Source organism: Glycine max, chromosome 4, assembly GCF_000004515.6.
Source record: "Glycine max cultivar Williams 82 chromosome 4, Glycine_max_v4.0, whole genome shotgun sequence".
Lineage (NCBI taxonomy): Eukaryota > Viridiplantae > Streptophyta > Magnoliopsida > Fabales > Fabaceae > Glycine > Glycine max.
In genome coordinates this window covers 46559076-46580446 of record NC_016091.4, presented here as the reverse complement: position 1 = coordinate 46580446, position 21371 = coordinate 46559076, and the positions used below count along the sequence as shown (strand labels likewise).

General features: G+C 33.5%; 1 protein-coding gene across 2 annotated transcripts; it reads right to left on the bottom strand.

The window, feature by feature from the left end:
- Positions 1 to 2137: 2137 nt before the first annotated feature.
- Positions 2138 to 8403, bottom strand: LOC100805045 (uncharacterized). 2 transcript variants are annotated; one of them, XM_006578691.3, is made up of 3 exons: positions 7760 to 8403; positions 5254 to 5325; positions 2138 to 4726 (listed from the first exon to the last, which is right to left on the bottom strand). In XM_006578691.3, exons 1-3 carry the CDS (start codon positions 7767 to 7769, stop codon positions 2580 to 2582), a joined length of 2229 nt encoding a protein of 742 aa, XP_006578754.1. In that variant the 5' UTR covers positions 7770 to 8403; the 3' UTR covers positions 2138 to 2579. The 2 variants fall into 2 exon arrangements, with proteins under 2 accessions (XP_006578754.1, XP_014630339.1); XM_014774853.2 differs by having other exon boundaries at positions 2138 to 4665; positions 7760 to 7818.
- Positions 8404 to 21371: the final 12968 nt, after the last annotated feature.

Here is a 21371-nt window from a genome sequence, read left to right as displayed (position 1 = left end):
AAAATTATCATATAACCACATCGATAAATTGACTACTTATTAACTAACAACTAATACAAATATATTCTAAATTTATAACTACATTATTTACTTAAACTAAACTTATCACTATAATAAACAACTAATAAAACATTTTTGTACCATTATACATTTAAGTTACCTAAATCATTTAATATTATACCATTATACCTAATTAAATCAATAATCCACAACATATATAAAACAGAAATAAAAAAAATTATAAAACAGAAATATATATATATATATATATACCATTATAAAACAAAACAATTATAATCCACAATATATATCATTATACCTAATTAAACCAATAATCCATTATTAACTAACAGAAATATATATATATATATATATATATATATATATATATATATATATATATATATATATATATATATATATATATATATATAAATAAATTATAAAACAGAAATTAAAAAAAATTGCTAATAATTTAACATTCCGGAAGACCTTCTTCCGGAAGTGGTCATTCCGGACCTTCCTCCTTCTGTGCCTAAAATTTCTTCCGGATACACTTTTTACTGTTTTTCTTCTCTAAAAACTAACCGGAAAACGAAATAAATGCGTACCTCCCACGAAATAGGAACAACAGCCACTAATAAAACTTCAAATACAGAACACGGGACCACCAAATCTTCAAATACTTCACGGGACCACCAATAGACTGCAAAAGGGACCACCACCGAAACAACAGCAAACGGAAGAAGAAACAAAGAAGAAAGCGCAGTAAAACACAGTCTGAACACGTTAATTTAAAGAAATTTACACAAGGGCAAAATCGTCATTACATACGCATTAAATATTATTTTATTTTTACTTATTATTATAAAATGAAAATTCTTTTTTCTTCATTTTGTTATAAAATAATAATCATTTTTTTAGTATATATTAACTTTTGTAATAGAAATTAAATGTTATCATAGTAAATAATTTATATTTTTAATAAAATTTACGAATTAATTAATTTTTATGGTTTAAATTATACTAAATTGTCACACAAATTAATATTTGACATGCGCGTAAAAAACAAATTATAAATATTAGTCATAATTACGTTCACTAATTATTTAATTATTTATGTATAATAGTATTAATTATTTTATAAATTAGTTTATCCAATTAAAAGTAAATTATTACAAAATAAAATATTTTTTAAAAAAAAATTAACTTCCGGAAGAAGCTTCTTCCGGAAGAAAATGGAAATCTTCCGGAAGAAGCTTCTTTCGGAAACATTCCGGATGACGTTCTTCCAGAAGTTGTTTGTGAGTACTTCCGGAAGACACAAATTCTTCTTCCGGAAGAAGGTTCTTCCGGAAAAGTTCCGGAAAGAAGTTTTTCGAAAAGTTTCCGGAAGAAGAATTGCTGAAGGGCAGTTTCGCCACTTCATTGTTTGCTGGGTGCCCCAGCAATAATGCTGGGTGCACGTAGCAACTCCCCTGACAGCTGTGGGTTAATAAAGGGAACAATTTTTCTTTCTTTTTTTTTTTTCTTTTAATGAATTATGTTCATTATTATTAACTAAAACAAATATAATTGAGTCCGTGTTTAGTGGACTTAAGATCATAAAGGTAGGGGGACAAATTATTAAGATTTATATCAACGCCATCCCATTTTGAAGTTGAGGTCATCAAAATCTTCTCCCGTTATAACCCAAAATTAGTTCATTCAATCTTGTTTATCCCCCACGGTTAATGTGGCTAAATCAAAGTCAAACAATCAAGATCAAAGTCATTCAATCTTCTATTTCTCTGTTGTGTTTTTTACTGTGAGTGTGCAACTGTATGTTCAATGTTGTTATTAAAACTTGTATGATTGACAAAAACCGTTTGATTGGTTATAAAGCAACAAGACATGTTCATAAGTACACTCTTTTTTTACACTCACAAGTACACGTTAAGAACCTAGTTTTTTATAAAAGAAAAAAAGATTTAAAAAATGGTAATATTATCATATACAATTTTATTTTTCTCAATCATGAAACGTTGTCATGTTAGGTAAAAAGATATTAACAATAAGAGAGCTATGAATGTCGCTTTTTAGTTACATTTAACAAGATCATCAAGACAAATGATACAGTTACATTAAGGGCAATTTCTTTTGTAGCTTTGAATGTACCAAAATAGTACATATTGTACATTATACCTGTCCTTACACAATTGTTTCTTTTGAAATATAGTAAACTTTATAGAAACCTGAACATTTAATCACAAATCGACCAAAAGGAAAAGGCTAAAAGCCTCTAAGTTTACGAATGCAGTATCTTTAACCTCTTAATTTGTCAAATCTAATGGATGTTTCCAAGTTCCTAGCAAGAGGTGTCGAGGCTAGTTCAGTAGACAGCCAATTCTAGAAACAGGCATGAATTTTGTTATGTGATTTCAATCAGACAAAAAACCAGTAAACCCTCCAAAATATATGTTACCGAAGAAGATACCAAAACAATAACAATAAGAACCTAAGCTCCTAAAAATAAAATGCATTTGAATTCCTCAATTGCAAAAAAATAAAGCACCAAAACCCAGCCCTCCAGCATCAAATCAAGGGCCAGAAGCTCCTGAAGACTCAGCAGCATCCTCTAATCTTAATGTTATAGGTACTTCTTCAATCATTTTACCTTTATCCGCTGAAACTTCCACAGCCTTGTTCAACCTTTTCAACCATATATCATAGTCAACAGGGTATGGAGTTCCACAAAGGCTAGCCACATAATCAGCAAATGCTTTCAAGAGAGCAGAAACCTGACCGATATGTTGCTGGATTGAACGCTTCGCCCAGCTTCTCTCTCTCCATTGCAAAGCAGACTCAATAGAATCTTGTAGAGACATAGTCCCTCCGCAAATAAAATAGAGAATGTAGATAATGCTTTCAGCATCAGAAGAAGGACACAGCTTCCCATGCTGAAGAGCATGAGATGATGAGAACTGCAAATTTATGGCAGGGCTGTCCCTATCTTCCAACACAGCACGGCCCCAAGATATGGGAACATAAATAGCTTGGTTTCTGACACCTTGTCTTTCAACAACACGTATTATGTTCTCTGGACAAATATCACCATGCTGGACATTAGCCATGGCTGCACTTCTTAGAGCAGCTAGACAGTCCCTGCACAAGCGTGTTGCTTCATCTGCAGAAAATGACCCCTCATTAGCAACCATGGGTGATAGTGGCTCCCCTATTGGAGATGTCACCAGTACTGGAGTCCCACACCAAGGGTGATCACACCTTCCCCCAGGGCTCTCTTTCTTGCAAGGTCCAGAATGTAAAATCCTACCAGAGGCGACAATTTCAGGTAAGTATTTGCTCAAGATTCCCTGATTCCTCAAAATGTTTAGAACTTTTGTTTGACGTTGCACTTGGTACCAGAGGCTCATATCCTCCAAAGAAGGCTCTAATCTAGATGGATGAGCACCCACATATAAAGTCAATAACTCTGATGGATGATCAAGACAAACTGCACTATAGAGGTAATAGTTCCCTCCTACCAGAGATTCATGAATTTGGAAACTTTTCTGTCCCTGCTGTGGATCATCCAAGGCCAATATGTCACCACACTTGAGCTTCAAACGTGATGCTCGGTTATGGGAAAATAATTCGTTTTGATCAAGCTCAACAATCTCTCCTGTTTGATGGTCAGTTGTACCATGATAAGGTACCAATGCATTTTCAGTCTCAATGATGCAGCATTCTGTCCTCCGCTTCTGAAGGCGGAGACTATGATCTGAAATCAATGAGGCTACTGATTTTCGTGGAGGTCCATTCCATTGTGCAATGGAGTAGAAAGTTGCCAATAGAACCTGTAGGGTTCCTATATCTCCCCAATTTGGATTTCCTAATCGGTTCCATATCGGTTCCACTGGGGTGACACAAATTTCAGCATAAGTTTTGATCCATTCAGCCACAGATAGATATGGATCGCTTGAATTCAATAAATCAAGTTTCCCAAGGTCACCACTGAACTTCATCACTGCTCCACATTTAGAATCTAGAACTAGAAGGAAAACAGAATCACTGTTGATAGAAATAATCTTGCTCAAACTCCGGGAAACAAGAACATGGAAACCATAAAAGAGAGCTTCACAAATAGTGCTGGCTGATAGTCTTGAATCATTGTCCAAGAATACTTCTGACTTGAATAAAGCAAACTCTACCATATGATCCCATTTAAATTTTGAATCAGTAGCAGTTTTTGATATTAATGCTAAACCACGCATTTCCCTCAGCCTGCCCCTTGATATTGCCTTTTCAACACTACTGAACCTCGAACCAATATGAGAGGGGCACGAGACACATAATGGCAGTGGTCCACTTTTATGCCAAAACGTACGCCAAAGTCCAATGATAATAGCATGAAGGAAATCTTCAGTGGCTAGATACTGATCTTCTATAACCTCATCAGAAACGTCAGTGAAGAATGGCATACGGATGAGTTGCTGAAATGGAACCCCCTCCAATGCCAAATCAAGTTTGCACAATTCATCAGTCGTGAAGGGAGAACGAAAACTTTGCATCCCATCAGCTGAATCACCATTTAGATTCTCCAAGACCCACTCCTCAATATATTGAGTGAATAACTCCAAGTCAACCATTTTCCTTCCATATTCCTTGAGCCCCTTTAATACTCTTCTGGAAATAGGAAGAAACTTGCTCAATCCTGAGGTCCCAGAGACAGTACTAGCAGAAATAACTGCCATATATTACCCATGTTATTATACTCGTTTAAAAAAGTAACAGCTGTATGTTAGCATATGGGGGGGCTATTACATGCTTTTTTACTCGGTAAAGCTACTTCCAAACACAAAATCATGATAAATGATAAAAGGACAAAAGCAGAGCCAAACCAGAAAAATACATCACATGCCTCTAGGAAGTATTTGAATGATACTAATTACTATCATTAGAGGCATTACAGTGAGTAAAAACACTAATCTAATACCATCAGATGTATTTGAGGGTATGAACTATTGTCAAGCTTGTGTATTATCAAAATTTTCTCTCCATACATATTTGTTAACAGTCTTTAACCATACACTTCGTTATTTCATTGAAGTTTATGACTACTTAGGCATCCTTATCCCTTACATAGTTTCTTAAACACAAATAGGTCAATAATCCAACATTATAAACTGTATGAGAGGGGTTAAAGCATGGGAAAGTTAGTAAATATCCCCAATTCTAGAGAAAGATTAAACAAAGTAAGAGATCAATACAAACCAGAGTTAGACTTCCTGAAACTTCCATCCAGACTCTTTCCTGGAGATAAATCCAATCCATTTTGCAGAAAACCTGATTCCCATTATTAATACAGTTAAGAATCAGACAAATCATTATATACATATGAAAAATACATAATTTAGCATTTCAATAGAAGTAAGCAAGTCTTTATCTATAAAATATAAACCCTATGAATCAGTGTCTCGATTTCAATAAAAACATAAACTGCATTTGAGAACACTTACGGTTAGTACTAATTCTTCAATTCTTGAGGCATTAGACTGATGGATCCTTTTCTATGATACAACTTACAAGGAACAAAGTACACACACTCACACATACATACAATAATTAATTTTATTCCTCAAGAGTGGAGGAAACTAAAAGTACAAGGCTGAAGACACATTTTCTCTTCAAATATAAACGCTGTTATATTTTCTTTTTCCTTTCTTGTTGTTGGCCTCAATCATCCCCTCTCCCTACTAATTTCTTTTTATTAATTTGACAGAAAAGAGAGTTATCTTCGGCAACAAAGTAAAAACAACCAGGTGAGGTTGTAGTGTAAAGTAAGGTTGCACCAACAAATGCACAGCATCAATATTTCATTTTATTTTAATCTATGAACTATTTTTCCAGTGGAATACAAAAATCACTTTATTCAACATGCCAGGTATATAAAAGGGAGAGCTAGATTCTATTGCTCCTTTTACGAATGGGCTTCTGATCCTATTTTAAGTATACCCTTTAGGATGAATATACATCACATGCAGATTTATAGCCATTTTTAGGAGTTATAAAGGGAAAATTAGGCTTCTTAATTTCCTTTCAAGAATTTGATATATATTTTTTATATTTCATAGTTTTAGAAGCTAATTGCATGGTTGATTTTGATATTCGATTCATGCAGAAACTTCCAGAATTATCACTCAACACCAGGACTTAGTGCTAGGTGCTACAATGCATCAAGCCAAAGTGCCAGGCATTTCCTCATACTGCCAAGCGTGGAAGTGTCAACTGTCAAATGGCCTTTGTTCGTGAGCACCAAGCATTTCAACAGGGTGCTCAAGCACCAAATCAAGAGTTGTTTTTTACAGAGTTAGTTTTTAATTCTTAATCTTTCCGATTGATTTTGGTGGGCTCAAATAGTATTGATTTGGCCGTAGTTAGTATTTGTATCAGTTTTCGTGGAAACGATACTACACTTACTATTTTATTACTTGCCTTGATTAAAGAAAAAAAAATCCTATTTGTTGACATTCTCCATCACCCCTATCAATTATCTAATAAAAATATGAACCGGTACTACATATATTCAGTGGTAAACCTAAAATATATTAAGTGACCTAAAAACAAAATAGTAGAGAGAATGTAGGAGGAAAGAAGGCTTTAACTCCAGCAGCAACTAGTGATTTAACAACAGCGCTGCAATCAGACCGTTTAGTATATGAAAAGATAAGGGGTGCGAGGTTATATGAATCAATTTAATTTTGACTTCTCCGAGATTGTGACAAATTGACCAAACTAGGCTCTTTTTAGAAACTTATTCCCAAAAGGGGGCTGTTTTGAAATTGAATGAAGAATCCCTTGGCAAATTCCCAAGGAAATTTGTCAAAGGATAAATTATCAAGGAAATTTGACAAGGGATTCTTCATTCAATTTCGAGCATTTTGATATATTATAGGCCTCAGACTAATATTCTTATCAAAAATTATATCCGTTTGAAGTTAAAAAAAAATTTCCGTAAAAAAGCATTTTGCCCGTACGAATGGTAGGACCCGCCACGTGTCCAACTCGCCAACTCCATTGGGGAGTCCCCTCCAGAAACAGACCCCCTGAAAAAAATTTCAAAACAACCCCTTTTAGAAATAAGTTTCTAAAAGGAGTCTAGTTTGATCAATTTGCCCCGAGATTGTCACACATTGGGACATAACACAATCTTTATCCATTACTGTTATATGTGTGTGTGTGTGCAGGGGAAACCTTTTTCTGTTGATTGGTAGCCAATTTTTAGAGTTACTTTTTAAGCCTTCTGTTCTCTTGCCGTATTTAGCCAACATTTCGTTATTGTCATTTGTCATCTTTCTTTTTTGGTTGGTTCACAATTCACATACATCTCTCAAGGAGTCAAGGAACAATATTCATCACACAACAACATTATCCTACAAATGAAGATAAGGACAAAAGGGTCAAATTTTCGCATTGCCATTAGTAGAATGAAAAGCAAGGAAGTTGTCATAATCAAACCAAAAGTAATTCCAGAGAATGGAAGACATATTAAGCGTCCAAGTAACAAAAAAAAAACATCAGATAAGTCACACAAAACCACCCAAGAGCCTTTCTTCCAACTTCAACCAGTGCAGGATATCATAGCCATCATAAAATTTTACGATGAAAGTTGGGAATATAAAGCTGACATATATTTTCAGCATAATTAAACAAACCCCATTCAGCAAAACAAAGCACATTCTCAACAAAAGGCAAAAACTTGGGCCAAAGTGAAACTCACCTAATTGCATCGCGACCCAAAAGCTGAAAACTTTCACGGACAAAATTCCAAGATCTCCTTAAACCTGGAAGCCCACATTGCTCAATCCACAAGAGGCAGTGACTGTGGAAGGTGACTGGCACGGACATTGCAGCCAGAAGAGAAACAACAACAACGTGGAACGACACCGAAAGTGAAAACGACCAATGTGGCACTAGATCTCAACAAGGCATTATTACTAATGACACAGGAAAACAAACAAGGTGTCATCTTGTTAAAAGCCGAATGAAACAAGACAAACTCACTTGGTGTTTCTCTTCTTTATTGTGGGGAAGGGAAGAATAAAAAGGAAAAGGGAAAGTTTTTCTTTTCTTTTCGCTGTTGGTGTTGGGGTGTATGAGTGTTGTGGTTACAAGTTGGGAACATGAAGCACTGTTACGGATTCAGAGAGACATTGTAGTTGTAGGTGCGAGTAAGAAGAAGAGAAAGGGGAAGCAGAAGCAGAACAAAGCAGGAACAAAAGTAAAAAACATTCAGCAAGAGCAACGACAGGATGGGAAGCTATAAATAAAAAAGCTGCGGAAAACCCAATGAGCTTGTCTCCAACCCATAGGCCATAGGTCTTTCTCGGTGGTTGGTCCCAACCATAATCATGTCTCACATTTTCACAATTTTCTCTCATCCACCTTTTTATTTCGCATATGGCTTTTCGCTTTTCTGTTGTTGTTTATCTTTGTGCTGTACTTCTAAAATTATATAATTTAATTTTAATGATAACTAAATATTATTTCTTTAGAAAAATGAAAATTATATTAAATTTTAAATAATACAATAATAAATGGGATATATTTAGTAACTAAGAAAAATTAAAAGTCTTCTTAATATAAGAAAATCTATATTAAAATACTAAAACCAATATAATAAATACGTTTATCTATATATAAAAAACTTAATTGCACAAAAATAGAATAAGAAAGGATAAAAAAAAATCAAATTCTCCTATCCCAAAGCGCGTCACTTCCAAACCCCATCATTGTATAACAAACTTAATTGCCTCTTAGCTCTTGTCTTAATAACTCTCATTAAATTTCATCTCATATCCTTAAAGTTTTTTTTAAATAACATTATTATTAATTAATTAATAAGGATTAGAGCCAGACTGTCCCAATCCAATTAGTTAAATACTAATTTTACTCATGATACATCATTATCAATAGTCTATCAGAATTTTGCACATAATAAGATTGAAAGCAGATTCTTTCACAACGCATTTTGCACATAATAAGATTGAAAGCAGATTCTCTCATTGCTAGCCGTTGGTTCATTTAAAGAGTAAATTCAATTTCTTGACATATTTAATTGTTTTTAAAAGTATGTTCACATATTGGAATTTTATCCAAAAACTCAGTTTTGTAAAAACAAAACTTGGATTGTTTTTGTAAATTTAATTTGTAAACTCAAGTTTAATCCAAACATGTATTCAGTCTCTACATTCAAATCTCTTCAATTTAATTCCATTAAATATTTAAATAATTAATTTGCTCATAATGAGTATTTTCATTGCTGTTTATTGATGTCATAAAAACATTAATCTACTTGCAAATAAGATATTTTTCAAAAAACTATTTCTGACGAAGATTTTATAATTTGAATTTTAATACATTTATAAATTATGAATTTATAAGATTTAAAAAGATGATGAATTTACAAGATTTTAAAAGATTTTTAGAAAAACATTCAAAATTACCATGGTGCAAAAGATTCATAATTTTTTTCCTTTGCCTCTTTTCCTTTCATAGCATAGACACAGAATCCACTATTTGAACCAATCTCCATCGAACCAAAAGAATCTGTCAATTACACTTTTTATTTTAAACAATCTAGAGGAAACAGTAGCCACGATGATAAAAGATAATAAAATCCTTTCTATTATGTTTAAGCCACTTCCAATATTGAATTTTTGCACCCCCCCAAAGCCTCCGTGACAGATGGATATTTTAAATTTAAGTTATCGTCACTGTAGGTTATGCAAAATTCACTAACAGCCACAGCCACACACGTGAACAAAATTCCAGCCAAACCGTGTAATAACGATTATATTTTTTTTATTGACTCTTAATATCAATTACTCCCATTAACAATAACCCAGAAAAAGAAAGTGTAGAAATAATTGTTTACCTAAAAGCAGAAAAACAAGTGAAATTAGAAGAAAGAGATTACTCTGCTAATGTTATCCTCTTCAAGGAAGAGAGAAAGGAAAAAAGAATAGTCTCCTGTGAGAAAAAAAAAGTCTCAAGTGAAATTATTATATAAATTAGATCCAACTAAAAATTACACAAAATTCATCAAAATCTAATCATCAAGATAATCCATCAAAACCGATATAATTTCAAATATCAGATAAATTTTTTTAAGTTATAAAAAATCTTAATTTAATATTGTTGGATTTTATTGATACTAAAAATATTCTAAAAATCTTAATCGAATATGGTAAAAAAAAAATAAAAAATAAACACTTAAAATCCCAATTGAATAAGCTCTGAGTCACCTGCTTCAAATATTTTGTGTTCTTTAATTAGTGCATTATATTTATTCACTTTCATGTCTTGTCTAATTTGTCATTTTAACTAATTCAGTTAAATACTAAGTAGAATCAAGATATATAGAAAGCATACTTTTTATCACAAAAAGGTAAAATTGTACTTTTGGTCCTCCAGTTTATCTCCAATTTCAGATTTGGTCTCTCTATAATTTAATTCATATATTTGGTCCTGAAAGTTCGATTTGGACGTTGACCATTAACCTCAGACATTAACTGTCACGTGTTAATGCCACGTGTGACTGCCACATGTTAACGTCTGTGTGGTTTCCTGTAAAGGCTTTATTTTTTATAGGTAAAATTGTACTTTTGATCCCCCAGTTTTACTCCAATTTTGATTTTGGTCCCCTTATAATTTAATTCGCCCCCAGTTTTATAAATCCCTTTATAAATTCAGTCAAATTTCATTACTGGAGAAGTTGTAGTTCAAATTTCAAACAAAAATATTATTGTCATACATAGGCCACTTAAGCAATCGTATACACATAATACTGCATGGGGAAACAAAAAAAGAAAAAAAATAAGAGGTTATTACAGAACCTGTTAAAGTAAGAGATCTGAAATTTTCAGACTCGGGTTGGGATTCATGTGCCACTTTCTCAAGTTGAACAATCCCGGAAGTGGGAGAGAGATAAAAAGTGATTTTTCTCTGGATTCAAGTGAGTGAAAAACTTGCGATGAAAAAGAAGTGCGAGATTTATCAATACCTATCATGTTTCTAGCACAAGTGGTTAAACCATTTAAAAGACCAATTTTGCAGGAACAATTTATAAAGGGATTTATAAAACTGAGGGACTAAATGTGTGAATTAAACTATAGGAGGACCAAAATTGAAATTGGAGTGAAATTGGAGGACCAAAAGTGTAATTTTACCTACAAAAAAATGAAGTTTTTACAGGGAACCACTCAGACGTTGACACGTGGCAGTCAACGTTTGAGGTTAACGATCAACGTCCAAATCGGACTTCTAGGACTCATTTTGCAGGAATTTATAAAACTGGGGACTAAATTTGTGAATTAAATTATTGGAGGACCAAATTCGTAATTGAAGATAAAATAGGGGACCAATTTTATAATTTTACCTAAATAAAACTAAAATCACACAATCATACATAGACCATTAAACTATTATTTTATTTTCATGATATGGAATCTCTAGTTAATCTAGCCTGGTAGTATTTCCTTCTCTACATCAACAACAGATTCGTCCCCTACAAAAAACATCAACAAATTCGTAAGAAATAGAAGGAAAGAGTCAATGATACCGTAATCTTAGTTTAAGTCAATCTAAGAGACACTAAATAGTTTTAATATTGATTGATTTTGAATCAAGTTCCCTATAAAGCATTTTTGCTTACAATTAGTTTGCCATTTTCCATAATCAGGATTTTCTGAAATAGAAATAAGTCCACATGAATAGTAAAGACTTTGTCATATCTAATTAACACTTTTTTTCCTACTTCCGAGCATAACTAACTAGTCACGCTCACACTTGACAATAACGAAGAAGTACAAGGAACAGAATTGAAAATGGCAGTGTGGCACAGTCGCTACCTTTAGAGCGTGAGTGTTGATCATAATTTGCTGTCATGTTATCCCTACGCTTTTCCATGAATTTTATAATGAGACTCTTGGTTGGACAGTCAGTTAATTTTCCGCTACACTTGTTACTGGGGGCCATGCCTTTTTGGAATGGATCCTTCCCCCCTCTTGTCCCTTTGATTTGGTTTGGGATGTATTTGGTTTAATGAGATAAATTTAAGGTGTAATTGAATTGAAGTAATTTAGAGATGAAAGTTGTGAAATAGGTGTATGTTAGGGATGAATTTGGACTGAAGTTTTTTAAAGAAAAATTGAATTTTATAAGATAAATTTTTCATCCTAAAATGAGATAAAAAAAAAGTAAATTTGGATTCTAACTAACAAAAATAGAGTCCTTCTAAAATTATCTTGAAAAACTCATGATTCTCATGATCTATTGTTTATTCTTTTTTGTCTAACCACCAAAAATGGTAAGTTATTAGTATAATCAATTATGTTTATATTATAAAAAAATTTTAATCAATTGTGTAATAGGTGTTTCTCACGGGATGAATTTGGATCGTAAGTTTTTTTAAAAAAATTGTAGATTTTATAGGATAAAATTTTCATCTTAAAATGAGATGAAAGAAGTGAATTTGGATTGCAACTAAAAAAAATAGGATCTTCCAAAATTGTCTCAAAAAACTCATGATTTATTGTTTTTTCTTTTTTGCCTGGATAGTAAGTTATCATATTCACATAATTAGTTATGTAAATCATTAAAAATTGTAGATTATCAGTGTAATCAATTATGTTTATATCATAATCGATTATGTATCCACTGAATCGTTAAAAAATTAAATAGAGTTCCTCTTAGGTTTGCAGCATAAACAATTATGTTTATAGTATAATCGATTATGTGGTTGCATAAAGTTATATAATTAATTTTGCAATTTTCATAATCAACTATGAGCATAATTCTAAAGAAAATTGTCACATGACAAGTTTTAAAACCTACATGAATATTGGGAGTAAAAGAACTTTTGTTTCATCTCGGTTATTTTAACCTTTTTTTTAATTAATTATCTATTATTTTAATTTTAATTTGTTATCTCTTTTACATTTTTTTCCTGTTAATCAAATAATTTCACTTTCTATTCTATTTTTACTCTTTTTCATCTTTTTTCATTTATTTTCATTTCTTACATTTTCATTCCTATTTACCAAACACTACCTTAGTTATCAAAGTAACAAAGTAAAACCAAATGTCCAGTGGGGGGGTGAGTGAGACCAAAATTCCTTGGTTAGTGATATAGGTTAGTTTGTTTAAACTTAAAAAAATTAAAATAAGTATTTTTTATGAAAATATTTTTTTAATAAGCATATAGAATTTGTTTTTTAAAATAAACATAAAATTACTTTTTTAAGTAGAAACAATTTAAAAAATAAACTAAAAAAATTACTTATTTTATTAAAATAAATTTAAACGAAATCACATGCATTAGGTTGTCTTCTTTTAATTCAAGTGCTGGGGTAAGTGAGAACTGGAATCTCCTTGATTAAGGACAGGGCCAAATACTAATATAATATGTATTTGCATGTGTATAGGCTTGTGGGTTTAGATGCATAAAGTAATTATCACCGAATGTGCATTGAGTGATATTCATTACTATTATTGCACGTTGACATTATATTGTCTCACTCCTTAAGCAATCTACAATGATTTTATTTAATTTAATGTTTTGGGTAGAATGATAACTTATATTTTAATAAGCAATGTATAAAATATTCTTTGAGGAAAAAGATCTTGGCTTACCGTGAAAGATAGACAATCCAACACAAAAATATGCATGTAAAGGTAAAAAAAAAAAAAGATAAAATCATGAACATTTTGTCTAGATAAAAATAACTGTGTTTAAAAAACTTTTTAGTCTCTATAAAATAATTTTTTTAGTCCGATCCTTATTTTAATTTTAGTCTTTAAAAAAAATTAGTAGCATTATTAGTACTATTTAGAGAGAAATCTTGTGACTTTTTGTTAATCTACTTTAGGAGTCAGATAAGACAACCGCGTATAATCTTTTTTAGTAAATTATGTTTTTAAAATTTCATTTATTCAAAATAATTAATAATGTCATATTAGTCGATGATAAATTTATCATATGATAAATAGAGAATTCATCTTGGAGTTACATTAAGAAATAACACAAAGATGGTATTTGATTAAAAATGATGAATAAATATGTTTGAGAGACAAACTCAAACATGCATGTCTTTGATTTAGGATCAATAAATCTAAAAAATATCATATATTTATCAAATGATAAATAATGAATTTATTTTGCATTCACTTTAAGAAAAATTCAAGCATAACATTTGATTTGGAGTCATTGAACCTAAAAAATATAATATATTTTTTTATGATGATTTAAGGTATTAATACTATTACTATAACTATTATTATCTTCAACTATTATTATTATTACTATTAGTAATATCAATTATTATTCTTGTTGATTATGTAAGGAGTTATAAGGTTTGAATTTACTCACTAACAAAAACTAACTACTAGTCCTAATAATTTATATCACCTTAATCTTAAGCAACCCAATCAGATTTTCCTTTAATGAGAGTTTCTATTAACAAGTTGTGTAACTCACAAATATCCACTCTCTCCTCAATATTATATATTATTTCTCTTATATTTAATACAGATGTCAACCAATTCATAAGGAATAGTTGTTTTTATAAATAACTCTTTCAAATTTTAAGTAACCAAAAATCACATACATAGAGGATGCATAAAATTTGTTTAGTGGGAGCAAAAAAATAGTATATTTTTTTTATCAGTGGCAAGAAAACAATGTATTATATCTTTACATAAGGAAAATATTATAATTTTTTATGAAATTATAATTTTATGATAAAAAATCCAAATTACTTATGTAAGCTTTTACAAATTACAATTGAATAAAGGTATGTATTTTTTACCGACTTCAAGTATGTGTTTAGTATTATAGGAACAAAAATAAAAAATTAACAAGATAAAATGGTAAAAGTAATACCAATTTATTATCTATTTTATCTCTTAGTTATAACTTTCTACATTCATATAAAAAAATATTTATGGGGCAACACCTATTTTTTTATGAGGACAAAATCTTTTTTTATCAAATACATACTAGAAAAAAATGTTATGGCAACAATTAATAGTCCCTAACCTACATTTGTCCCTAATCACATGTGACACATCATAATACTATTTTATTGATAATCAACTCATGCAATTTAATTAGATAACTTTCATTGATGCTCTAAGTATAATTAATATGAGTCTTAAGGTGAGGAAGAGATTTTCTAAAGTGAAAAAAAAAATCCATAGATTATTGTGTCAAAATATCTAACTATTTTATTTTTGTTGTGTATAATGGCCACAGTAAGAATGAAGTCTATGTTCTCGTGCATTTATGCTTGTGCATTTGTCTCAACCCCTGCCACTAATCTCCATGCCACTAATCTCCATGGTTGAATATTTTACGATTGATTCATTTAAACCTTCATTTTACAATGAAAATATACTATACTAATAGAATTTATTGAAGAGTTAGAATCTTATTCATCAGAGAGAATTTTTTCTAATTGTATATGTTGTGAAAAAAATATGATTCATCAAAGTTAAAATTCGCAAAAAGAGAAGTTTTTTTTTTATTATAGGAATCAAAGTTATTGCATTTCATTCATAATATGAGTAACAATACAAGTTGAGATATAATTGAATTCATGAGGACTAGCATAAAATCTTAAAGCTTTTGCTGAATAATGAGTGACTTGTCTCTTTACAAAATTCACTTTAGAGGTTGAGATATGAGAAAAGGGAAATCTACATCCTTGTAAAATAGAGTAATATTCAGAAAGTCCTGTAGTTCTCTTTTCAAAATTGACCGCTACTGATTTGCAATTCACTTCAAAGATTGCATTGTGAAGGTTCAGCTCTTTAAACCAATTAATGGATTGGTATAGTGCCCAAGCTTCTGCCACTCTGGGTGTAGGGAAGCCTTGAAATAGTGCTGTCTTAGCCTTCAAAAAATTACCTTGATCATCTCTCAAACAAATTCGATCTTATGCCAAAAGATTGTATGTCTTTGAACATTGCTGAGTCTAAATTACACTTGATGAATTGTTGACTTGGTGGAGACCAATTGCTTCTGCACGAGTCCAGTGTTGAAGGTACTGGAGTTGATTCGTGGCACTGAAGTGAAGATCTCTTTGCTTGCTTCCATTCTTCCAAATTTTTCATAGCCAGGGAGTAATCTACGTGTGGAGCTTTTCCGATGTCCTCCCAAAGTTTCTTGTTTCTACATTCCCAAATAGCCCAAAGAATGGTGCAGAAACGGGCTCTTAAGTCTTGATGGCTATCATGTAACACAGAGAAGATAATTCTCGTAAAGATTCAGCATTATTCCATATTTGTTCTATCATGTTCCATTCCAGAGGTAGCTGCTTGCCAAATGAGCTTTTCATGGTCACAAGCCAAAAAGAGATGCCATTCATTTTCTATATTTGATTGACAGCAAACACAATTCAGTGAGCATTGTATCAATAATAATAATTAGTTTTCAATTCCTTTAATTATTTAGCCGTGCAAATCTGTGTAAATCTGTTATTTCCAATTCTGATTTGTTGAGAATTATTAGGAGATTGGTAGCTTGATTCACTACATATTAGGGCTGTTCACTTGTATATATATTACTGTAAACTAATATCAAATTATCAATAAAAGTTACAAACTTATTCCTCTATATGGTATCAGCCTAAACGATCCACCCATTCCCTATTTCTTCAATTAAGGACGTCGTTCCCCACCCTTGCCTCCCATGGCCGACAACAACTCCTTCATTCCCAACCCCCATGAGCCATCCAAACCCCTTGCTTGCATCACTTTCACCAATGTCACCAAACTTCTCCCCAACAATTATCCTAATTGGAAACAACAAGTTGAAGCTCTCCTTGATGGCTATGATCTCCTCCAATATCCAGATGGATCTTTTCCTGCGCCGTCAGAAATGATCCTCACCGCTCCAACATCTTCGACGCCGACTCCTTCGAAAATGACCCCCACCACTGCATCACTTCCGGTAACAACTCAGAATCCTGCTTACCAAACCTGGCGTCGACAGGACCGCCTTATATATGGTGCTCTCCTCACCACTCTCTAATGAAGTGGCCTCCCTGGTGTCTCAAACCAAGACCTCGCATGATCTCTGGATCCTTCTCAAAAACACCTATGCCAAAGCATCTCGCAGCCATTTCAAGCAGTTAAAGGAACGTCTCCGTACGGCTTCCAAAGGTACCCAATCCATCACTACCTATATGCATCACCTAAAGCAAACTGCAGATCTCCTTGCATCACTTGGCTCTCCTGTTTCTGTTGAAGACATGACTGATTATGTCTTACACGGTCTCGACGACGGCTATAGAGCAATCATTGATGCCGTGAATGCAAGGGACACCCCAATCAATTTTGATGACCTCCATGAACGGCTTCTGATTCAGGAACTTTCAATTGGTGCTGCTCAAAGACAAACTCCTGCCCCGCTGACAGCCTTGAATGCTCAGGCTCGACCCAATTCCAATGACAAATCTCGACATTGACAAAACCCTGCACAATCAACTCAACGCACTGGCACTCGCAAACCTTTTCTCGGCCGCTGTCAGTGGTGCAACATCAAAGGTCATGTTCTCTCTCAGTGCAAAACCTTCCAGCAGCAGCATCCTAGTGTCCCACCGCCACCTCGTAACTCTCTGGCTCACACTGAATAGGTTCAGGTCAATACTGCAACTGTCGGCCCATCGCAACATGATTTTCTGTTTGACAGTGGAGCGACACATCACGTAACCAATGATCTCGATAATCTGGCGCTTCATCATCCGTACACTGGTCCTGACTCACTGTTTATGGGTAATGGTTCAGGTTTAAACATCACTCATTCTGGAACACTTTTACTTAATGATTTATCCTTGTCTAATGCTTTGTGTGTTCCTTTCATGAAACAAAAAATAATCTCTGTCTCTAAACTTACCCAACAAACTAACTCTGCTGTTGTTTTCCTGCCAAACTCTTTTTATGTGAAGAACTTGCAGACGGGTCACACAACCCATAAAGGCTCATGTGTGGATGGACTCTATCTCTGGCCCGCCACCTCACCCTCCGTCCACACGGTTCGAACAGAATCCTCTGCATCATGACATCATAGGCTTGGACACCCTTCATCTTCTATTTTCAAATTTGTTCAGAAACATTTTTCCTTAGGCTCAAATAAATTTCCGCAATCCGATTGTAACTCGTGTCAAATTAGCAAAAGTCATAAACTTCCATTCCATGAATCCACTCTTAAATATTGTTATCCATTAGAAATAATTTTCTTTGATGTCTGGACTTCTCCTATTTTATCAATTGATGATCTTCGCTATTATTGCATGTTTGTTGATCATTTTACTCGCTATATTTGGCTATATCCAATGAAACGAAAATCTGATGTGCAAACTATATTTCCCAAATTTAAATCCCTAGTTGAAAATTTCTATCATCACAAAATAAAAATTCTTTACACAGATAATGGTGGCGAATATATTGGTCTTCGCCCTTTTTTACTAAATCATGTTATAAGTCATCATACAACGCCACCTCATACACCTGAACATAATGGAATTTCAGAACGCCGGAATCGTCACGTTGTTAAACCGGTGACCATTCGCATTGTCCTAACTCTTGTAGTTCGTCAAGGGTGGCCCATACGTCAGCTTGATGTCAACAATGCATTTCTTCAAGGGACACTTAAGGAGGAAGTCTTCATGATACAACCACCTGGTTTTGTCAACAAAAACTTTCCTGATCATGTTTGTCGCCTCAAAAAGGCACTCTATGGGCTGAAGCAAGCACCCCGCGCCTGGTATACGTAGCTTCGCGTATTCCTGCTCTCCCTTGGTTTTGTCAATTCCACTGCAGATGCATCTCTTTTCATCTACCAAAAACCAGAAGTTACACTTTACTTATTAGTATATGTTGATGATATAATTATGACTGGAAATTCATCTGCAGAGCTGTCCAAACTCATTGCCACACTTGCTGCTCGGTTTTCGTTAAAAGATCTTGGATGTCTCAGTTATTTCTTGGGTGTCGAAGTAATTCCTTCCGCTGCAGGAATGTTTCTTTCACAAAGGAAATATATCATTGATCTGCTACATAAATCAGGCATGACAAATACAAAACCAGCATCCACTCCTTTGTCAGCGAGTGTTCAATTACTTAAGGATTCTGGTGATCTCCTACCCTCTCCAAATGAGTACCGCACACTGGTTGGAAGCCTTCAATACTTGAGTCTTACACGTCCAGACATCGCCTTCAGCACTAACAAACTCGCACAGTTCATGCAAAATCCAAGAACGGCGCATTGGTCTGCACTCAAACGAGTGCTCCGATATTTGGCGGGCTCTTGTGACAAAGGAGTCTTCATCTCAGCGACTGCTCCTTTGACCTTTCATGCCTACTCGGATGCTGATTGGGCTGGTGACAAGGATGATTATGTTTCAACCACTGGTTACTTGTTGTATCTCGGTAACACTCCCATCTCCTGGAGCTCTCGCAAACAACGTTCTGTTGCTTGATCATCAACTGAAGCAGAATACAAAGCCTTGGCTGACACAGCTAGTGAACTATTATGGGTTCTTTCCTTGTTCACAGAACTTGGTCACATGCCCACTGCCAATCCAGTCATATACTATGACAATCTTGGTGCCACAAATCTCAGTGCTAATCTTGTCTTCCACTCTCGGATGAAACATATAGCCTTAGCCTACCACTTTGTCCGAGAACATGTTCAACATGGCAAGTTTCGAGTGTCTTTTGTGTCTACCGATGATCAACTTGCTGATATTCTAACAAAGCCTCTGCTTCGCCCTCGGTTCGAATTGCTACTGTCCAAGTTGCATCTCTCATCCAGATTATACAACTTGCGGGAGGATATCAATAATAATAATTAGTTTTCAATTCCTTTAATTATTTAGCCGTGCAAATCTGTTATTTCCAATTCTGATTTGTTGAGAATTATTAGGAGATTGGTAGCTTGATTCACTACATATTAGGGTTGTTCACTTGTATATATATTACTGTAAACTAATATCAAATTATCAATAAAAGTTACAAACTTATTCCTCTATACATTGAACCTGTTTCTCAGTAGATTTGATCTGGTTGGAAGGCAGTTACGCATGAGTCTCCAAAGAAAATGTTTCATTTTGTGAGACACTGTAAGTTTCCAAATTATTGACCAATCTCCTTCGATTCTGAGGTGTGAATCGTCCAACAATTGTTCCATAATGGCATGGTAAGAGCTTTTAACAGTATATCCTCTAGTTGCATAAAATCTCCAAATTAATTGATCTTTCCTGGATGTCAAGAGAGGAAGAGCACGAATATGATTTGCATCGTCATTATTGAAATTTGCTTCCAGAACTTCATTTCTCCAAACAGAACTATTATGGTCAATTAAATTAAAAGATTATGATTACCATAATTTGGATTGGTTGAGACATTGGGATTATGAACATTGTTGAGCCATGGTTGAGACCAAACATGAATAGATTCACCATTTCCAACTCTCTATTGATCACCTTGTTTCACCACTCCCCGTGAAGCGTATATACTACCCTGTACAAAACTTGGGTTCAGTCCAAGTTGAACATCCAAGAAATTCACATATGAAAAACATTTAGCTTTGAAAACTTTAAACATTGTAGTGTCTTGATTGGTTATTAAGAGATTCCAACCTTGTTTTCCTAGCTTGGAAAGATTAAAGGCATGAAGATTTCTAAAACCCATTAAGCCAATTGATGCATCTTCTTTGTTGATTATTTTTGCCCCACCCAAAAAAGTTCATCATTTTATGCAAATCAATCCTCTAGAGTAGATGGAAGCAAGAGAAACACTCATGTAATAAGGGGAATAGACTGAGCAATGATTGATACGGTTCCAGAAACAATCTTTGATAAAGCCAAAGATAATTTTTTATCCTTTTGCCAATAATTGAATGTAGTCTCATGTATTTTCTGGATCCAATGCTCTTTGTGACTCCAAGAAAAGAAGATATGTGATGTTTTGATCTTGGTGTATATTATTACGGGAAAAAGAATTCAAATGTCTGGAAGTTGATCAATTGACCAGGAGCCTAACTATAGGTGCCCAAGATCTCTTTGAGGATAGTTATCTCATTATTTTATGTCTTGTAAAACAAGAAAAGTCATCAAACAAATAAAAGATGTGAGAGGGGAGGGGTCCCTCTACACACCTTCATCCCATGTAATTCACATCTCACCTATTTTTTGTAGGATAGCTAAAAGACCTTTTGTGCAAAAAATAAAAACGTAGGGTGACAATGGGTCACCCTGTCTTGGTCCTTTCCATGGAGTAATTTTTTCTACTGATTCATCGTTAATCCATATTGAGAATTAAACAAA